The sequence below is a fragment of the Primulina eburnea genome, chromosome 3, assembly GCF_022965805.1.
Source record: "Primulina eburnea isolate SZY01 chromosome 3, ASM2296580v1, whole genome shotgun sequence".
In the NCBI taxonomy this organism is placed as follows: domain Eukaryota; kingdom Viridiplantae; phylum Streptophyta; class Magnoliopsida; order Lamiales; family Gesneriaceae; genus Primulina; species Primulina eburnea.
Window position 1 is genome coordinate 14,895,174 of NC_133103.1, and position 22,254 is coordinate 14,917,427.

At 37.5% G+C, this 22,254-nt stretch overlaps 1 protein-coding gene across 8 annotated transcripts; it reads right to left on the reverse strand.

Moving 5' to 3' along the window:
• Positions 1-573: 573 nt before the first annotated feature.
• On the reverse strand, positions 574-19,995 carry LOC140826843 (protein SEMI-ROLLED LEAF 2-like). 8 transcript variants are annotated; one of them, XM_073189357.1, is made up of 21 exons: positions 19,803-19,995; positions 19,341-19,479; positions 17,878-17,952; positions 17,671-17,786; positions 17,472-17,586; positions 17,211-17,327; positions 16,986-17,033; positions 16,408-16,607; positions 16,124-16,320; positions 15,171-15,454; positions 14,938-15,087; positions 14,412-14,795; positions 14,002-14,151; positions 13,627-13,705; positions 13,424-13,548; positions 3,739-3,930; positions 3,492-3,632; positions 2,659-2,802; positions 1,758-1,964; positions 981-1,132; positions 574-845 (listed from the first exon to the last, which is right to left on the reverse strand). In XM_073189357.1, exons 2-20 carry the CDS (start codon positions 19,473-19,475, stop codon positions 1,019-1,021), a joined length of 2,973 nt encoding a protein of 990 aa, XP_073045458.1. In that variant the 5' UTR covers positions 19,476-19,479; positions 19,803-19,995; the 3' UTR covers positions 574-845; positions 981-1,018. The 8 variants fall into 8 exon arrangements, with proteins under 8 accessions (XP_073045458.1, XP_073045459.1, XP_073045455.1 ...); XM_073189358.1 differs by lacking the exon at positions 574-845 and having other exon boundaries at positions 853-1,132; positions 19,341-19,506; positions 19,829-19,995; XM_073189354.1 differs by lacking the exon at positions 574-845 and having other exon boundaries at positions 853-1,132.
• Between the last annotated feature and the right edge of the window lie 2,259 nt (positions 19,996-22,254).

Genomic DNA, 22,254 nt, shown 5'->3' on the forward strand with positions numbered 1-22,254 from the left:
GACAGCGGCGACGGCGGCGGTCGACCTGAAGCGGAGGTGGATGCCGGAAACGACGACGGCGGTGGCCGGCGGTGGTCGGCCTTTGGCGAGGTTGCTGGTGGACGGTCGATGGAAGTGGTAGTGAGTTTGAATTTAGGAGAAAGGTAAAATTGGAAAAATATGATGTATTAAGAGTGGGATAAATAATTCTAAGGGGTGAGAATGTATTATTTTAACCTACCTAATATAACCTAATCATTCATAGGAGGGATTAGCTTGATTAAATAAAAAACGAGTCAAACAAATGATTAGGTAGATTTAAAAAAAATAAACCTACCCTAATACTGCAAACCAACCGCAGCGTAAGAGTCTAAGAGAGTAAGTAATCGATAAATTGCTTCTTCGGCTTGAACCAAAGAATCCCTTAGACTATATGTAGAAATGAATTTTTATGAATTTTTTTACATTATTTAATAAATCATAAAATAAATTAAGGTATATAGATTATAGTATTTCTCATTTCATATAAACTTCAGTTTGGTTCAGTACGATCATTAAAATTTCAAATTACAGTTACTTTAATTCAAGAAGTTCGGATTTCATCGGATTGGAAATAAATTTGCAAAAAACTATAACATATTCAGTAGTGAAAACATTCCATCAATCAAGAATTCATTTCAGTAAAATTTGGTTTTTTTGTAGATTCCACAGCAACCCAGAGACAGAGTTGAGGCACATCTCCTGACGAAATCTTTGCTGGCTTAGTTCATTCTCTATTCATAAGATTCGAACATGAGACGTTATTAACGATATCCTTGCCACTCGGACCACGGGTTGTATCTTTAGGAAATGTAATCAGTTTACTCCTAAGAATCAGACAAAAAGTATGAATGAACACAGAAAATAATACACCATCTCAAACAGCAATATCAGGCAGAAGCAGTAACTGTTAGAAATACAGAAGTTGGTGTCCTTGCAGGAACTAAAGTTTCCCTACTCACTGGACTAATGATTTCGTCGTACCCATGTTCCCACGTTCTTAACCACGAGCAGCTCTGAGGAAATTGTCGAATGGGCTGGCAGGAGGTAACTTGAGAGCCAACCATGGGTTCGTTGGTTGTGTAGCACCTCGATCGTGTTCATAGCTTGATATCTACATGAAAATGCGGATTGCGGATCAAAATATAACTGACATTGATGCTTCTGAGAGGTAAAAATTTACTTTCAAGTAATTCACGATGAGGGTATAAAATCCAATCTGGTTAATGTTCTCTTACAACGGATTTTACTCGTTCTCGCCAAAAACATTCTAATATTTTCAACAAATTCCTCGATCTAGGACACTCAGAAGAATAAGATAATAACAGAGTATTGAAAAAGAGAGAACTGAAATGGTTATTCACATACCTTTGATAATAAAGATCATGGTAAAACGATTGCAGTTATTTGATAAAGTGAACAATATGAATCTCTATGATTTATAAGCAACATTCAATTTTAGTTTACGGTTATTTTTATGATGAATTATAAGTTCATTAACTGAAATGTCCTTAATTGGTACATAGAAATCATAGTTATTTGGCAAATGATTATAGGATGAAAAATGACTTCGGCGCACACAAAAAGTTAGAAATGTTGCACCTCCTTGCATGATTAATATAAATTTTGCCTGAAAGCCGTCATGAATCATCAAATAGCAACAAAGAGCTCGTATCGAGTCCAATGATAATCGATGTAAATAAGTGCAGCATTAAAAATTAGGACAATTATAAGGTCACCTTGTCAACTGCTGATAGTCCATTTGCAGGAAAAGAAGTAAGCAACGTATCACTGGCTTTCGCGTATTGATTATCATGGATCAACCAATCAGAAAGCTTCTTCCGCGTGTCAGTACCAAAGGCTTCGCACTGATTGGTCATAGTGCTGTATGGAAGTGGCGAGGTGGAGACAGATGTTCCGGCAACTTGACCTGCAACCTCGAGTGCCTGAAACCAAAAAGGTCATGCCAATACAAGCATTCAATGAGCACAAATAATGTTTCATTGAGACAAAATACATTTGTTCAAATGAGGCATCGGTTGTCTGAAAAACAAGAGAATATCACAATAAAATATTCTTTTGTGAAAAATAGCCACCAGAGAGAGAGTTAAAGGAGGTCTCAACCAGTATTCATTATCTTAACAGATAGAGGGGATCGAGCCTTACCTTGAAATGTTACAAATCAAATCATACAAAGGAAAAACTAATCAGACGGACTCGATCCAAAAACAGAAGATGAGCCTGGGGGTTTAAGGACATTGACTCGAGAGCTATAAGATACTCTGAAACCACAAAAGCCCAATTCCAATGATTCAGTCTCCCAATTGAATCGAAATATGACCAACCTATAAACCTAGAGTGGCAGTCAACTGATGCTTGATTTTTGAATAAATTTTAGTGATAATTGCTTGAACATCGTCTGCATAACTGGTAAAATAGGTTGAGAAAACAGCCAACAGGTGCAATTAGATAAACTAAAAAATAAGGTCTTGAAGATTATCTAAAAAAGATCTACATCTCTCCAGAGTCGAATCAACAGGAGTTGAGAAACAAGAAAACAAGTGATCATCATTTCGTCCACTTGCGGGATTTTTTTCGAGCAAACATGCACCACATTCTTACAGATTAATAGGTAATTACCGACTCAAGTAATTTTCCAATGCTGACAATATGAGACATCGATGGAGATGCAGATGTTGGTCCCTTCGTGATGAAGCTAGATATATCAACAACCGAAGATATGCTAACAGCATCGTCATCGACCAGGGAATTCACAGAAAATTCCTGCAAGAGGAAAATATAAGTCAAAGTTCATGCCTCGTAGTCATAGAAACATAGACTTGAATTTCATGGACCAACTTATCAAAAATGAAATGATATAATCTATAGACTAGAATCAAATTAATCTTAATGTTATTAATATCGATATATATATATATATATATATATATATATATATATAAACAATATTAATCCTAATATATTTTATCGATAAAAAGAGATTAAAAGTATTAATAGATATAGAGTGGGAAGAGGGAAATTTCTGCGTGGAAGGAGTCGACAAAGAAGGACAGCGAGGGAACAGTTCAGATTTGCGGCCTAATAAATATGATCGTTGGGGTTTCAGTATTCCAGGAAGTTGCATGGAAATTTACTTGTCAAACTGCCACGGAAATTTATTTATTATCAGAATTCACAAACAATAATGCATGGGAATGGATCTCTATTTTCCTAGCAATTCAAATTTTTTTTTTGGTTACTGTAGTCGATATCAAGAATTATTAATTAGAGTTTTAGCCCTCTCTCTTGAGTGACCATGTATATAATATCATATTGCATTATCTTTTCATTATACTTCTACTGTTAAAAATTCAAAAAAACTATCCTGTGATTGGCACATTTAGCTTTAATATACTTATTTAAAATACTCAGTCAGAAGTTATTATCTACCGAAAACTTGACAGATAGTTTACCCCGTCGAAGGATGGCGATCCCTTGGAGTGTGCAGCTGTTTGGATGTAATCTATGTCGAGTATTGATTTTTGGCCAAACATAAAAGCTTCTTCAGGTACAAATTCTTCAGATAGTTGATTGGCTACATCCTCAGTCACAAACTTACAGAAAGAAAACACTTAAGTAAGCCTTTACATTTTAAACACTTCATACTCTTGCTGGGAATTTGCATGAGAAAATTTACTCCACATTATTGAAAGAAACTACCTTTGTAATGCCAGATAAACTATCAGATAACATGCCAAACACAAGTTTGTCAGATTCGTAGGCTTTGTCCCGCAGTTTAGTGAGAATCGATGAAGCTTCATCATTGTTAGAAGCGGAACCATAATCTTTCACTTCAACGTGTGGCTTTAGATAAACTTGATAGCCATCACTGATGCCAATAAATGGATCGACCTAAATTGTAGAAAATTAGCATAAGTTTTCCAAAAATAAACAAAATGGAGCTACGAAAGAAAAAAATAGGGTGAATCAATTATCTAAATAGTACGTTAATGTAATGCAAAGTAGTATCTGCTTGTAAGTTTTTTTTGATAAGAACCTAGATATTATTGATAATTGAAGTTTTACACATAAAGCGAATGAGTAATCCGCAGTAGAATTAAGAACATAACATATTAAGCACTATCCTAGTAAGATCATGCCCACACATAATTTCAGTCCCTAATTAATTCAGAAATAGACAAATGCTGAAAATCTTTAACAATGATAGTCCAGCTCGCAACCCTGAATTTTATCTTTTCCCAACTTCGTCTGCGGAGTCTGAGTTGTCTTGAAAAATTCTTTTGTTCCTCTCCAACCATATAGACCAAAGCGTACAGTGTAAGACAATTGGCAGGAATTGCGTTAATCTTTTGTTTGTAACTCCTCCCAAATCCATTATTATCATATCAGCCACAAACCTCGGAAGTATCCACTGAAAACCCAATTCCGTCAAGACTTTCGTCAAAATATCTCTTGCGAAAGAGCAATGCACCAACAAGTGATCTTGATTTTCTTCTTGTCTCTGACATAACACGCACCACTGAGGACACAACATACACGAGGGCCACCTTCTTTGAATGGAATCCCCAGAGCCAAAATCCAAGCGAAAACCCGTACTTTATGAGGGATCGGTACTTTCCAGATTCTTTGAAAGTAAGGAAAGTAAGGAACAGATGATATAGGAAAGAATGAATTGTAAAATGAACTAACTGAGAACACTCCTGACTGGTCTCCCATCCAAACTCTAAAATCCCCCACACCCCTCTCCAGTCTCACCGACTCGAGAACCCCTAATAGGTTTGTGAACTCACCCACTTCTACCTCATTTAACTCTCTTCTAAAACGAATGTCCCAATGAAAGATATGACTGGGTCCCTCAGAATGTGATGCCAGAAAGCTGCTAATCGGTTTGTTTTGAGTTGTGGTAATCCTATATAGTGAAGGAAAGCTCTGTGAAAATGACTCCCCCCTCCCAAACATCTTCCCAAAATCGAATGATATTACCCTCTCTTAACACCGCCCCAACCAAAGGAAGGAAAGTCGGGTAAGATCGAGAGATAAATTTCCACGGGCTTCTGAAAGTTGTGTTCCTTGCCAAACCCACATCCCACCCATTCTCTTGAGTACCATAAATGCTTGTTATCACTTTTTTCCATAACCTTTCTCCTTCCAGCGACCCCCTCCACCACCATTTTCCCAACAAAGCTCGATTTCTCAAACCTATATTCCCCACGCCCAAACCACCCATGTCCTTAGGTTTAGTAACCTGCTTCCAGCCGACGGTATGACAATGCTTATCCCCATCTGCACCATCCCACAAAAAGTCCCTCATCAACTTATCCATCCGCTTCTCAACCCTTCTCGGCACTTTAAATAAAGACATGTAATATGACGGCAAAACGCTCAACACTGACTGTATCAAAACCAATCTTCCCCCTCTTGAGAGGAAGGCTTTTTTCCATGAAGCTAGTTTCCTTGCCATTTTTGATAAGACCGGTTCCCAAAAATCTATCTTCGATGGATCACCACCCAATGGAACCCCTAGGTACTTTATTGGCAAGATATCTTTTTTACAACCAATTTCATGTGCCAAAGCGTCAACTTCATCATACGGAAAGTTAATTCCCAAAACCATGACTTTTTTCCAAGTTTATCTTCAATCCCGATTGATGACCGAAGTAATTAAGTATATCCATTAATGCCATGACATGCCTTCTCTCCTGAACCAAAAATAGAGTGTCATCCGCAAACTGAATGTGCGATATCTCCACTTTTCTTCTCCCAACTTCGAGTCCTTTTACTTCATTCAATCCCTTGGCCTTATCAACCAATCTACCCAAAACATCAACTACTAAATTAAACAGGAAAGGGGATAATGGATCCCCCTGTCGAAGTCCTCGCTCCCCCTTGAATTTCCCCCTTGGCCTTCCATTAATGAAAATCGAAAAGGACACACTCGAAACACATCCCTTAATCCACCTCCTCCATCTATCTCCAAACCCTTTCATATTCAAGACATAATCCAGAAACCTCCAATCAACATTGTCATATGCTTTTTCCAAATCAACTTTTAGAATCCACCCCTTTTTATGTTTCCTTCTATATTCCTCCACAACCTCATTTGCAATTAGGCAACAATCAAGTATCCGTCTCCCCTTAATAAAAGCACATTGTGTCTCCTCGACAGTTGAATCCAAAACTTTCTGAATTCTGTTAGTCAACACTTTTGCCACTATCTTGTACAAACTCGTCGTGAGGCTAATTGGTCTGAAATCCTTCACATTAATCGCTTCCTGTTTTTTTGGAATTAGGCATATGTATGTTTCGTTTGTGATGCCATTAACCACGCCTCCTTCATAAAATTCCTCGAACACTCTCATCAAATCTGCCTTAACCGTTTCCCAATTATGCTGGAAAAAAGCTAATGTGAAACCGTCGGGGCCTGGCGCTTTATCACCGTCACAGTCAAACACCGCTCTCCTGATCTCCTCCTCTGAAAATTCAATCTCCAACTCCTCCGCCTCCCTCGACTCTAAGGGACACCATATTACTCCTTCGATCTCCCTTACCCCCACCCCTACTGATTTTCTCTAAAGATTCTTGTAAAAATTCAGTATATGCTCCTCAATCTGTCTCTCCCCAGTGATCATAGTTCCATCCTCCAACATTAATTTATCTATCGTAGCCTTATTCCTTCTGTTTGTCAACAGTGAGTGGAAAAATTTTGAATTTTGGTCCCCTTCCTTCAACCATTTTATTTTTGATCTTTGTTGATTCATTCGAAATCTGAAAAGTGACAACGTTTCTAATTCACACCTCACCGTTTTTCTTTCCGCGTGTAAAGTTTCCGACCATCCTCCCTCGGACTCTAACACATCCAGCCTCTTCATCCTCGAAATCAACTCCTTGTACCTAACACCCACATCTCCAAAAACTTCTCGGTTCCATTTTGATGCCTCAACTTTTATTCCTTTCAATTTGAGCATGAACTTATACCCCTCCCACCCCTGACAGCCCACATTACTCCACCACATCCCAACCAAGTCTTTAAATGAACGGTGTGAAAGCCAAGCATTCTCAAATCTAAAAGGAGTAGGACCCCACAACACCTTAGTAGTGTCAAGTATCACCGGACAATGATCCGATGTAATTCTGGGTAGCACTGACTGCCTAAAATTGGGAAACAATTCCCTCCATCCCCCGGCGAAGAGATATCTGTCCAATCGACAACAAATCGGATGTGCCCTTAGGTTTGACCATGTAAACTTTGCGTTCAAGAGCGGAGGATCATGAAGTTCCAATTCCTCTATCAATCTGTCAAAACACATCATGCTCGCAGTAATCGAGTTGCTATTAAGTTTTTCTCCTGCATTTCGTACCACATTAAAATCTCCTCCCAGGCACCAATTGATCCCACAAATGGTGCTCAATCCGGCCAATTCATCCCGTAACATTTCTCTATCTCGTGGTTTCACTGGTCCATAGATAGCAGAAAACCACCACTTATGCTCATCACTCTCACTAATCTCAACCGAAACCGAATGATTCCTTTTTTTTTATAAGAAACGATATATTATTGATATTAAAGTGTCAAATTACATTAGTGGACTAGTGGTCCACTAAATCAAGAAGTGCAAGTAATTCTAATCTCTAATGATAAATAAAAGCCCAATCTCTCAAAATATCAAATATGGAGACATTCTTGAAATCTTCATGTGTGCCAATCCACAAAGCCATCGCTATCTTGATTCTTTCCCAGCATTGTTCTCGTGATTCGTCCTTGCCTTCAAAAAGTCTTCGATTTCTTTCAAGCCATATGTACCAGCAGATGCATTGTACCACGACACGCCAAAAAGTTTTTCCTCTTGATCCTTTCTGCTGCCCCAAATCCATCGCAAATAAGTCTTTTGTTGTTGCCGGCTTAACCCACACCAACTGAAGATCTTCCAACACCTTAGCCCACAAGCCACTCGAAAATGAACAATGTATGAGCATATGATCTTGGCTTTCTGAGTCATTCCTACACAAAACACACCAATTCGGGCAAAAATTCATCGAGGGCCACTTTTTTTGCATCATATCCGAGGTTGGTAACTTCCCCTGAGTAGCTATCCATGAGAACACCTTTATCTTTATCGGTACCGGAACCTTCCAAATGATGTGAAGAAAGGGATAAGGTGGAAAAAGTGTAAGTGGAAAAAACGACTCGAAGAATGATTTGATTGTAAAGACCCCAGATGAATCCCCCTGCCACACTCGATAATCCTGCATCCCCTCCACCAACCTAACACTCTCTATCAACCCTAATAACTCTGTCAACTGATTAAACTCCTCATCTCTCACTGCACTCCTGAAATGAAAATCCCAAGATTGAGTTGAGAGTTGTCTGTCTATGCAATAGAAATGAGAAATTGGCATGTTGTGAACTGTGGACAATTGAAATAATGTAGGAAATAGCTCTTTGAAAGGAGACTCCCCCACCCACCTATCTTCCCAAAATCTAACCTTATCACCCCCCCTAACCCGTGTCGACACAAGTTGCTGAAAAGTCGGGTAAATTCGTGAAATAAACTTCCAAGGGCACTTAAACGTCACATTTCTTGCCAAACCCGCGTCCCAACCGTTGTCTTGCATCCCATATAAACTCACAATAATTTTCTTCCAAAGAGTTCCATCTTCGGTGCAAAATCTCCACCACCACTTCCCCATCATGGACTTATTTCGCAAGACAATATTTCCAATGCCCAACCCCCCTTTATCCTTCGGTTTGCACACATGTTTCCACGCTACCAAATGGCTTTGAACATCTCCATCCGCTCCATCCCATAAGAAATTTTTTGAAATCCTCTCAATCAACTTTGCAATGTGTTTTGGCATTCTAAAGAGGGCACAAGTAATATATTGGAATAGAATTCAAAACCGACGATATCAAAGTCAATCTTCCTCCTCGCGACAAAAAAGATTTTTTCCAACTTGCCAATTTCTTGGACACCTTAGTCACAACCGGTTCCCAAAACGCAGCTTTCAACGGATTTCCCCCTAGGGGCATTCCCAAGTATGTAATAGGCCAACTCTCCTTTCCACATCCAACTTCTTGTGCCAACAACTCAACCTCACTTGTTTCACAATTGATACCCATCAATGCACTTTTTTCCAAATTTATTTTCAAGCCAGACATTAACCCAAAGGATCTCACGATTTGGACCAAAAATCTGATGTCCTCCTCGTTCCTTGCGAAGAATAGTGTGTCGTCCGCGAATTGGATGTGAGAGATCTCTATCTTGTCTCTACCAACCTCAATCCCCTTTATCATATTTGTTACTTTTGCCTTGTCAATCAATCTTCCCAAAACGTCCACAACCAAATTAAACAATAGCGGAGACAAAGGATCACCCTGTCGAAGACCCTTTTGCGCCCTAATTTTTCCCCTTGGCCTCCCATTAATCATAACCGAGAATGAAACGTTCGACACACATCTTTAATCCATTTTCTCCATGTTTCTCCGAACCCTTTTTTTCCAAGCACAAAATCGAGGAACTCCCAACTTACATTGTCATAAGCCTTTTCGAAGTCCACCTTAAATACCCATCCTCTCTTCTTCTTTCGCCTTCCTTCTTCTATCAACTCATTCGCTATAAGACCACAATCAAGTATCTGTCTTCCTTCTACAAAAGCATTTTGGGATTCCGAGATCGTATCCGATATAACATCTTTTAGCCTTGTAGTTAAGACTTTAGCTATAATCTTATACAGGCTCGTGGTTAGGCTAATCGGTCTCAAATCTTTAACTTTGATAGATTCACTTTTTTTCCTTATCAAACAAATATAAGTTTCATTGGTAACCCCATTTACGATTCCCGTGCGATGGAACTCTTCAAAAACTTTCATAATGTCTCCCTTGACTATATCCCAACATTCTTGATAGAAGGCCAATGTAAAGCCGTCTGCCCCTGGGCTCTTACCACCCTCACATTCGAACACCGCTTTTTTTACTTCATTTTCTGTAAAAGCACTCTCTAATTCGCGGCTCATAAACTCATCAATGGGACACCACTCCACACCTTCAATCCCCCAACTTCTCTCATTTGGCTTTCCATACAACTCCTCGAAAAATCTCAAAATAATGGATACAATTCCATCTTCATCACTTGTGATCGATCCATCCTCCCTTTCCAATCTGTTTATGGTTGTCCTACTCCTCCTTTGATTTAGCAGTGAGTGGAAAAACTTTGAATTTTGATCTCCCTCTTTGACCCATTTGATCTTGGCCTTTTGATAATTGATTTGATTCTTTCGACACATTAAATCTTCCAGCATCATCTTGTTTTCCTTTCTCTCCAGCATCATCTTGTTTCCTTTCTCTCATTTGCTACCTCTTCCGTCCCCAATCCCTCACTCTCCATCTCATCCAACATGCTGATTTTTCGTTTCAACTCCCTCATTCTCATATCTATCATCCCGTAATGATTCCCTATCAGATTGTTTCTTACCACGACCACCCTTGGATCCCACATAACGAGTATACCCCCCGAGCTCCCAACCCTAGGCAAGTAAACCCAATCAACAAATCTAGCTTTCCACAAACTGGCCACAAATCTTCCATCAATCAACTCTTGCTTAGTTTCCAAAATAACCACTAAATCCGGAGCTTCCTTACGAATGACCGCACGAACAAGCTCTCTCCTTTTTACCGCCCCTCCTCCTCTTATATTCCAAGTGCATATTTCATAAAACAGATAAAGGCCCCTTCGAAGTTGTTCCTCGCTCATAATTAATTCCCCACTTCAACCTGCTCAATTCTCTCCTCAAAATACCAGTGGACTTCTTCACCTCATCCCAACAACAACCTTCTGAATTTTTTCTCCCACTGTGAACCTTAGTAGCTGAACTTGTATCCATGTTAGCCCGTAAGGAAATCTCTCTCTCTTTACCCGGCGTTTCATTGACCTTACCTGCCCCCCCTCCTAAATAACCACTAGACAACCCCAACACTGTGAAGGAAGAAGGTAATAAACAATGAAGAGAAAAAGAGTGATTAAGAGAAGGGAAATGATCACCGGTTAGTACCTTTCCCTCATTAGGTATTTCGTTAACGCGTGTAATTGACTCAATGATAGGCATAGTATCCTTCGACGGTGAGAAAAGTCCCTTCAGTTAGCACCTCATCCTCCACAATATTAATCGACTCCTCTGTTTTGAAGGATAGTTGACTATCGGAATCTGAGATATAAACCTCATTCTGCAGTAAATCATCACTGGAGTCATCAAAATCTGCTCCTACACTGTCATCCAAATCATGAATCCCCAACCCTCTGCCATTAGCATCACCAAGGAAGTCTTCATCAACTATACCATCGGCTAGTAACTCATTATCTTTGGGTCTTCTGCTGTAAACCTTCGTGTAATTTGTCATCCTTAAGCATTTTTCTGTACTGCCACCCGAGGTTGTTTTCTTTTCGTCCTCATCTGTACTCATTGAATGAATCGGTGACCTTCTGAATTTTTGTACCTCTGTTGGGACTATTTTTCCCAAAATCTTGGACACTTTTCCTTCCAAAACTGTACCCAATCTCTCATTACTTGTTGATATCCTGTGATTGCTGTTGCTTACCAAGGGGGTCATCTTCGTGAGCATAAGTTCGACGTTCGTACTTCTCGTAAGCTTGTGAGTCAAAGGAATCTACACGAATTCTGATATCTAGGCTATCGTCTCCCATCTGGATCTTCATGCTGTTAGTTATGAATCCTCCAGCAGTGCCCTTCACCTTTAACTTTGCTGATTCCAGATTGCGAAAGTTTTCCTTGCTGACCTCCAGCAGACCCCCACATCGTTCCCCAATAATTGCAAAAGTGTCCCTCGACCAAAGGTGCCACGGTATCCCATAAATACTCAGCCAACTGTTGCAGCATCTGTCAACCGAAACAGTAGTGTTGATGTCCGGCCTCCATTCATCGAAAATCAAAGACACCCCACCGTCGAAGAATCCTCTTTTTAGCTTTAGAAAATAAGAATACTCCTTCGCATTAGATGGCCACCACACTGCTTTGTTCGCTTGAAAGGGAAATAAGTCTACTACTTTGTTTGCAGGATTTCCAAGGACCGTTCGAATCGAATCCCAAGCAATGTTCGCCCTATTTCTTGTAACAATTAGTGCCTCATTCCACTTCAATACCGAATTTTCCTTATCACTGTCTTCCTTTTCTGCCATCGGTCCTTTTGTAGCATCCCTTAGTCTTGTACTATTTTCATTCTCCATTGTGATTCTTCGATAGGTTTTGTGTTCTTGATGTACAATCGGTGGACGGTTCCTTGTGGTGTAGCTCCCTGAAAGTATTCTGCCCAAGGCCTCTGAAATGTTCTTCCATCCCACTGATTTGAAACCGCTCGGCACTATTGTAATTTGCTTTCGTCCCCTCAAATCGAATTTGTTCACTTCGACAAAGCTTCCACGTTGGTTGTTGATTCTCTGTGCTGTGAAAATCGCATTCTTTCCCCTATATCGATGAAAGTCCCTGCTTGAGTAGGTATTGTTGACGAACTCCTTGAATTTCGAACCTAGCCATCTGGCCTCATCGCGATCAAAGTCCATCATGTAGTTGGCTTTCCTAGTTCTTTCGGCCCACCAAACTGAGTTGCCCCCATTCCCCAGCCTCAATGAAAACACTTTATGTTCAAGCTTTATGACCTCATCCCTTGCTACCAACCCAGTGGCGAATTTCCGTCTGTTTGATGCATACATCGTTCTTTGAGCACCAGGAATCCCGTCGACAGTAGGTTCCTTTGACTGAATGGCGCGCTGGAACCACAGTAATGAACCCGGCACAAAAGGAAGGAAAGTATTATGCCAGCGAAGGTGAAGCTCGAAATGCGATTTTTTGACAGTTTGAAATCGCGAAAAAGGGTGAAAAAAAAGGGGGAAAATGGTATTCGCCGACGGCCGTCGGCCGGCACCAGGTGGTTAAGGTAGAAGCCGATCACCGAAGCTCAGTGTATGGACGAGAAGGTTGAACCATGGTAGAACTCTGATGCTCGACTGCTGATGGAGGGGGGAGCATTTTCAAAAATTTCTCTCTCTAGGGTTAAAATCACTATCCAAAAAAGCTCATACTCAACAACAGAAATTATAGAATGTCTCTTCTCTCTGCTTGTAAGTTATTCGTACTTGGATCAAAATAGTGAAAGCATATAACTACATGCATCCACTAATACCCGAGAAACTAGTGATAGAATTGTACATCACCGTCAATCTAAATAAACATAATATTCACTGCAGTATGGCCAAGAAATAGATGGTAGTTTTGCAAATAAAATGGCTATTCTGTATATTTCACTTAATATAGAAAGGAAAAGACAATTAATTTGTGCGTGGAGGCTGGAGCAAAAGCATTAATTGTTAATACTTACATCATTCTCCAGTAACATATTGAATAAATCATGGGAGTCAGCAATGCGATACAACTTTGCAGTAAACATCAACATTGAAGTCGACGACACAAGAAGCATTCGCTGGTATGCAGGAGATAAAGAACCTATGAAGAGAATAATAATTCAATTAAAAATTAGTTCTCTTGAACTTAAAAACTCAACGATTAAGCGAGCTTTCGTACCATTATTGGAGTCCAAGGCCAACTTTCTGAGTGAGAGGGGAAGCTGAAAGAATCGGAGTACTATCGTATTGTTGGAGATCTGAAAATAAGAATTGAGAGAGGCTGTAATAGATCAGACATATGAAGAAAAATTATAAAAAGTCTCCAAAAGAGATGTTCAAGAATGAATTGTACGATTAGAACAAAAACATGAAAGGGTTAGGCACAAAATAAATTAGCATAGGCACCAACACAATGAAAATATACTTAGCAACTTTTAGAACTTTACATCAAGACATTTTCACATGTTTATTTTCTTTATCCATATCTTTGCACTTTCACTATCATCAAGTACTAAACACTGGAAAATGGAAATATAGTTAGTTAAATTTTAACCTTGAGATGCGAAGAAACAAGTATTAAATAGAAGGAATGAGTTATGGCTTCAACATTTGCTGGTAGATTATTCGGAAGATTAAACTGTATCCACAAAGCAGACAGCAATTGTGCTATTTGGTCCTCGTTGCAGTGAAAAAAAGACTGTTCCTGCATCAATTCAAAAACCAGTCATGCAGCTGATGGTAACAAACCCCTATAATTAAAAATTTGACAGAATACAGTACAGAAAAAGTTCATTATTTCATTTATTCAAGTAAATGATTATTATTTTGAAGTTAGGTAAAAAAGTTGGCTTAAAAGAGAGTGGTAAAAATATGTCCATCAAATATTTCAGTTTCGATTCAAATAAGACGTAACATAAAAAATTTCACAAATTATGAATTTGACCAGAGAAATTGAATTGTTACAGTCTCAGGCAAGCTAGGTGGTCTATTGGCCCGGTCGAAAAAGCTGCTAATAATATGAATATTAGGAGAATTCTTGTGGGACCACCCATGCTTCCACTCTTCATCAACTTCATCCACATGCTTAAAATCATCCTTTTCACTTCCTTGATTCACTTTAGCACCATAATTTTCTTCACGGAGCCTCTTCAGAAGGCTAGTAATTGAGGCAAATGTCGATGCATGTTTGGACTGCCATCTCCTAGGATGATTAAAAATACCAGTTCTCTTATGGGGAAAACTCGGAGTGAGAAGAATACAAAATATCTGATGCCCTCCGACACGTATTTCAACGTCCGAATGAGACATGACTTTCAAAAGTTGAACAAGAAGTGCCTCTGGAAACGTCTGAAAAATAAGATTATGACTATCGACAAGCTTTGGAGCATGAAAATAAATCAGTAAAATGGATGTGTCATATCTAATTAATATCTTGAAACTGTCGTATCTGTGAAACATCTTCACGAGGTAATTATATGAAGTTTCTAACCTTCTGTGAGTGAACATGTATAGATGCTAAGGAAATCACATGAGCAAGGATTATCAATGATGAAACAGCTGCATGTGCAACAGCTTTAACTGGTGGAAGCTTCTCTAGTGTGATTGCCATGACATCAAACAAGGGCCGCACATCAACAATCTAATAATTACCATCACCGATCAGGCGGATCAAAGAGAGGGAAAAGTAAAACATAATTCTTATTTTCAGCTAAAAGTCATTACCCCTCTCACGATTTCCCACAAGCAATTTTCTATGGAAGTTTGAAGCGTGGTATTTAAGTTCAGCTCTTGCTCTCCAACTGATTCAGCTGTTGCTTGACAGCTTTTGCGCAGGTGTCGGCAGAGGTCACTAACAAATCCCAAATCAGAAATCAAAAATTCTGAACTTATTTGTCGAGCCAAACAGGTCGCAGTCATGATAACGTTGCACTTGGTATCGGGATCGTGCGCTATGTTCTTGTGGTCTAAATGTCGAACCACACCAGCTAAAATTGATTGTTGATTCCCTATATAAAAAATTAAACTGAACTTTGTAAATGATCTTAAATCAGAATTAATCAGCTTTGCATTACGCAGCCAACTATGTAATAGTCATTCAAAAACAGACATGAATGTAATTACGGTCGATTTAGATGGTATATGTAATTACTTATGCAAGGTAGTCTATTATATAATTTTTTCTTGTTGCCTTCCCAACATGACAAAAAATCATGACAATATTGATATTTGATCATATTGTTTCCTAAATCACATTAAAAGTAGTTAAGCCACATATCTTTTCATGTCACCTTCCCCACCAGCCACCAGTACTGAAAATTGATTACATTAATTTCCCAAGTTGCACTAAAAGCCAGAAGAAAGTAAAAGTGACAGAAATATCCTTTCAAGTTAAAGCCAAACGAGGTTGCCATGAGTTTGGTGAAAACCAAGTCTACTAATTTATTTTGCATGAGCATTTTACAATATCTGAAAACCATCAGAGTAAATAATCATCATTGGAAGCTGTAAACTGAAACAAAAATTTTGAATAAGTTCCGGACAATGATAAATATACAGCAGGAATCGCAAGAACTTCAACTTTAAAATGATTAAACCAATCAAAAGCAGAAAAGAAAAAAAATCAAAACCAAGGAACATGAAAATGGGAAGAAAAGAGGGGAAAAGACAAAAATCACCTGGATTTTCCACAAAGTGAGACATATCAGAAAGAACATTGAGTGCCAAACCATTATTTGGACCCCAGTGCCTCCCATTATCAAAATAAATGAACATTGGATCCAATACTAGCCGCATTGTCGTACTCTCCTTTGCCAGATCAACCAACCTCTGAATACATATTTGCGACCATATTTTTGGCATCTCAACCTCTTCTCTAAAGTCAATGAAGATCAAGAATAAACATGTGAGCGCAGGACTAAAACCAACCAATTGTGTCATTTTTAAAAAGAGAAGCCTAAACCTTGTTAGCAGAGAAGGATCTTTCTTCTCTGGTCGTGATCTTATGATTGAGTGGCAAGGACTACAGTCGCCACCAACTCCAGGAGCAACTCTTCCCTCACATCTTGACACCTCATCCACCCAATAATGATGTGCATTCCTTCCCTCGTCATCTTCTTCAGTTTGTTCCATCTCAAAGTTATCAAGAATAATGTGCACAATCTACAGTAGATCCTCGCAACATGTAAAAAGATATTAAAATCTGAAATATATACACGCAAGGACGTATTAACATGTTTTAAGAACAAACAGACGAATGGACATGTTTTCCCTGACTTGTGCAGAATTGGACATGCCAATAAAAAGAAGATAACATGACAAAAAGAAATTGGATAAAAAAATGAGAAGTTGAGAACTGAGACAGGAGGGTACAAGTCCCAGCATTTTTAAGAGACAACTGAGGACTTCATGGGCAAAACAAAGAAAGGTCAGTTATAACAAATGAAAACGATTAAAAAAGTCATGTATCCCCGAACAAGTAATTACAACCAACTTTAAATCAATAATTACAGAAGGATCAACAGATATCAGAAACCTAACCTTGTCAAGATTAACGAATATCTGAGAGAACTCTGCCATGAACCAGACCTGCAGATAGAAGAAGCAAGGCAGACTATTATGGTATGATTTGTCATGGTGAATCATGAAAACTTGCCCCACACAATATTAACGAGCTGATTATGATCAAGAGCCAAAGAAAGCTCGAAAAACTGAAATCTTAATGATAGATGTATGTAACATAGTGAAACTATGCTTTCAAATTACCATGGCAGAGAGGCACAGCAAGCTTGCTGCCCTAAACTTTTGCTTTTGACGCACATCAGCCAGCAAGCATACTTTTTCCACTAAATTTTCAATATTACGAGCGTAAGTTCCATTTACCTGTCATGGTAACGCATAAATAATGCATGCATAAGAAATCCCCATAACATAATCGAGGCATAATGACTCGATGGCTTGAAGATAGCCAAAAATCATCTTTCAACTGAGGTAAAAAAAAACACATAATTGAAGTTTATAACTCACCTGGCTGTATATAAAAGTAGACAGCGTTTGGCATCCAATTATTAGGACATCTTCTTGTTTGGTGTCATCCATTAGTTCATTTATTACATTCAACAAATTAACAGCAAAATATGCTCTGAAACATAAAGAAGTAAATCCATGAATAAAAGAAAATAAAACTAATTACCTATTGAAAAAAGAGCATGAGAGAAATACTTACACTTGCTCGGTACAAACTTGAAGTAATTTGTTGTATGTTTCCGCAACGATACTCACAGATATAAGGTGACCATTTCGCAGTTCTTTAAGACACATTTCTTCGAGATATTTAGCAATCTAAAGAGTAGAAACTGTCAAGAAAAATAGGATTGCTTCTCCCAAGAAAGATGGCATTATCAGCCAATAAACATGAATGCTCATAATTCACCTTTGGAATTCGGAATGGATTTTTGACAGCATATTCACATAGCTTTGCAATTTTCCGGTCATTTGGACGGTCAGCCTGCACAACCAAAAATGCAAACCTAAGTTGTGTCTATTTACTTTCTCCGTATGAGTTTTCATTTCAAAATCATCATTTTTAAACTTCGTTTGGCCTCGCACACTTTTCTGCTATCAAATGTCAAAAATCATTTTAAAGACGATACTTACTCAAAAATTCATTTTTCTATACTTAGTGCTGATAACTTCACTTTCAAATCATATTGTCTGCACAAAATTTCGACCCAAATCCATATCAGAATTGGTAAAGATTTTGCAATAAAGAAAAGCCTACAAAGGTCACCTTGTTGCTGTCTATATTTTTGCGTTAAAACCCCAGGGATTGGATTAGAGAGTCGTGGAGGAATGGAGTAATGTAGAAGACTTCTAACTTCGAGGAATTTCACATTAAACCCAAAACTTGTAGGAAATTAGTTTGACATGGTCCATTTTTTTAAGTCAATAACAATGAACAACAAAAACAAAGTCCATTTTGTCCATTACAGAGGCTTCATGGTAAATTCAGCCAGGTTCTTCCATGCAATAGCAATCCCAAGACCACATTTTGATGAAGATCCGGCTGTTTTAGTTTTCAAGTGTCTAATGTAGTAGAAAATAAGGGGATGTAAGTGTCATAGTTTCACTGACAGCACAAATGCTTAATCATAACTGAATTTCACGGGACAATCAAGTAAACCTTTAAGAGTTTACCCTTTTTCTCCACATAACTCTAGCCTAAACTAGAAATTTGAGATTATTAAATGAGATATCAAATCTTTGTGAATGCAAAGAGATTTCCGCAAGAGAATCAAGTATAGAGCAAGAAATGAAAAAGAAAGAACATGAGAACCAACTTGAGCATTTAAAAATAGTGTAGTTGCACGAAATTTCCTACCCAGTCTTAAATAGACTTCACCAGTTCATCATCATCCAATGCCAACATCAAGAACCAACTTAGCACACAAACAAGAGGTAGATATAATGAGATATTGCACTTGTGCGCACCACAACTCCAAACTCAAGTGCTGTGAGCCATTGGACTTGCCGTTGTGGACAACAGCAGCATGATCTAACGGTCACATTTTCGTAGCATCGCATGATCCAATAACATTTCTACCATCAACTCCAACGTATAAAGTGAGAATAAATGTCCGAGAAAAATACACAAATTAAACAGAAGGAATAAATGTCCGAGTAAAATACACAAATTAAACAGAACGACAAAAACAACAAATATGCATTGCTACATTATTATTATAATTATTTTATCAATTTCTGTTTTACATTATCGATTGTTCACTTTCACTGATATAAAATATCCCACAAACAGGCTAATCTACAAATAAATTAACCAAATATTAAATATTAACATCAAAATGCCCAAATCTGGATTTTTTAGACAATACTCACTGGTGATTTAGGAAATATTTCAGCAAGCAATTTCTTGTACCGCTTAACAGGCTGCCGAGACCTTGACCTTAGAGCAGGGCAGCACACACACATGCTCTCACAGGCCGGGAACAACTTGCGGGAAATAACACCCATTTTCCTACAATTAGGAAAAAATGATACAAATCTATTATCATACACCTCATAATCTCGCATACAGAGGAAGAAAATGCAATTGAACCAGATTTAAAGCCACAATGTGACTAAAACAGAGCCTAGGAACTTAAATGTCAAACACTGAACATCTCTTGTTTAAAATGAAACAGGAGAAACATCAGGAAACAAAAAAAGGAGTAAAATTTGGACAAGCCCGGAAAGGAAATCACCTCAAATACTCGAATAGAGTTCAAAATCAAAAAAGATTTCGAGAAATCACGTACAAACACTAGCAAAAAGGGAACTGCACAAGAGAATTTCTTTAACCTTTCACGCGAATTTGAAGAAAATACTGGGTTTCATAGGCAGAGAAGGAGTATACTCAACGAAACTCGTAAGAACGTGGTTCCCGATGAACTCAAACTTGAACCAAGAACGAGGGAGACTAGTGATCAAAAGGCAAGGCAAATAAAGTAAAAGGAAAGATCACGTGACCGTCAGAGCTTCGCAGTGTTTAAAGTCTTACTCTTGTCCGACTGTCGGAAACACTTGGGTTAGAATTCACCAATTCTTTTTTTTTTTTTTTACTAATTATTAGAATTCACCAATTCCTTTTTTTTTTTTTTGTTACTAATTATAAAATAAGAACAAAAAAATTATCAGAATGGTATGAGACGTTTTATGAAATAAAATTGGTATAAATTCCCCTTCGTTCATAAGTAACATTACAGGGCAAAAAACTTAGTGCATACTAGATACTTTGCACACGCACCGCGTGTGTACAGTTTTTTTTATAATTATATATGAACTAAATTGAAATTTGATAAATTATCTAAGGACTAAAGTGATATTTGAATTTTTGTAATTTAAAAAAACAAAAATGTTTTTTGAAATTAAAAAAAAAATTTAATTTGATATCAAATGAGTGCAAAATTGGTAAAACAAAAAACAGACCAACTTTTTGTCTCTATTAGAAATATTCTTAACAATAGTAATAGATGTGTTCTGGTGAGTACTGAGTAGTGACTACGACATATATGCAGTGCTACATTATTGACCGTCAAAATGGCTAGGTCATCTCAGTCGTTAGTTAAGCGTTATGATTTAGTAGTCGGTCTTTGTTTCACTGTTATGACGCATCTCGGATAACAAAAAGAAGGGTCGAAGTTGGCTTACTATCTTACATGTTGAAGCATTGCAAGTATTTCTTTACCCAACTTTGTCTTCAATTTATGGACCTGATATTTGTTGCGGTTCTGCTACCAACACGTTGTCTATATACAACAGCAAAATGATATAATCGTCACCGGACTTTGTGAATATGTACAAGGGTCTGCACTTAGTTTGTTGTATTCAAAGCTCACAAATCACAAAATAAGAATAAAATCTATTGTGTCAACATCTCAGCGCCCGTTTGAGACTGTACAGAGATTTGTTCAACCAACAAATTAAGTCCTCTTTGCTTTTTTCTGCAAAATCTTCTGACAGAAGCATATATCAAGATCCCCATGAAGAAATATAGTTTTCACATCTAGTTGTTCTAGATGTAAATCAAACGCTGAACACAATGCCAACACTATTCTAACTGTTGGAAGATGAATCATAGGAGAAAATCCCTAAAAATTATTAGTGTAAAAACAACGTGCAAGATGCAAATATTTCAATATAATATTTTGTAGGTTACAACCTCTCACTGTATTTCTAAATATAATACACATTCTCTTCATACATGAGAACTAAACACCTCATAAATATTATAGAACTATACACTTGAAGAATAAGAGATGCTTGAGAGAAGAGCTGGATGAATTTTGAGATCCATAAACTTATGAAATGAGAGTCTTATTTATAGAAGTTATCCTCGTGTAAAATTTCATAACAAATTCCAATATTGCAGCCTCCATGAAAAAAATACATTTAATGCATATAAATGCATTTTATATTCCCACTTAATATGTCCGATCAATCTACCTAATTGTCGACGATTATAAACATAATTGTTGCAATTAATTATAAAAGTTAAATAATCCATAGGCTTTCACTGTTATATAATCTCTAATTATAAATTAGTGTATACAAAAAATCCCATTCATTCACACATAACATGCATGAACATAGATGACTGGTTATTTATAAGACAAGAGATGTCTGTCTAGTGGTTTCCTCCCATGAATCTTTTTTGGCCTTTTCTAATTTGAATTTTATTTTAAAGGAATACAGGTTAACATCTTAAAATAAAATACTTACAAAAAAACAATCTACTATTTTCTTCTAATTATCAAATCGATTTATTTAGTTTCTTTTATAGATCTATACCTCTTTTTATAAATGATTTTTATCTTTATATGTTAAGATATTAGATATAATAGGTGTATATGAACGATAATCATTTTGTACATTCTTATTTTTTGCAAAAAAAAATTTCAGGTTAATTAATTTAATTTATATTAAAATAAAAATAATATAATATTATAATTATAAAATTTACTACGAGATCATACGATAATTTGGTGAAGAGCTATATATATACGAATTTGTTACCCTGCACACCATGAGCACCGCCTACGTAGCGGTGCATGATTGGTCAGTCTTTTTTTAAAAAAACAAAACAAAAAATTTTGTGTGGTTGTGGGAGTGCCACGTAGGCAGGCGCCCACAGATATGCAGGGAAGAGATGTGCAGGGTATCATTACTCTATATATATATATATATATAATCGGAATAAAGTCAAATTAAAATATATATATATATATAATCGGAATAAAGTCAAATTAAATGC

Coding starts and splice junctions, on each gene's coding strand:
- LOC140826843 (XM_073189357.1), bottom strand. CDS start 19,475: ATGGGTGTTATTTCCCGCAAGTTGTTCCCGGCCTGTGAGAGCATGTGT. Junction 15,455..16,123: donor TCACTTTGTGGAAAATCCAG/GTGATTTTTGTC, acceptor TTTTTTATATAG/GGAATCAACAATCAATTTTA. Junction 13,549..13,626: donor GGCCTTGGACTCCAATAATG/GTACGAAAGCTC, acceptor TTCTCTTCATAG/GTTCTTTATCTCCTGCATAC.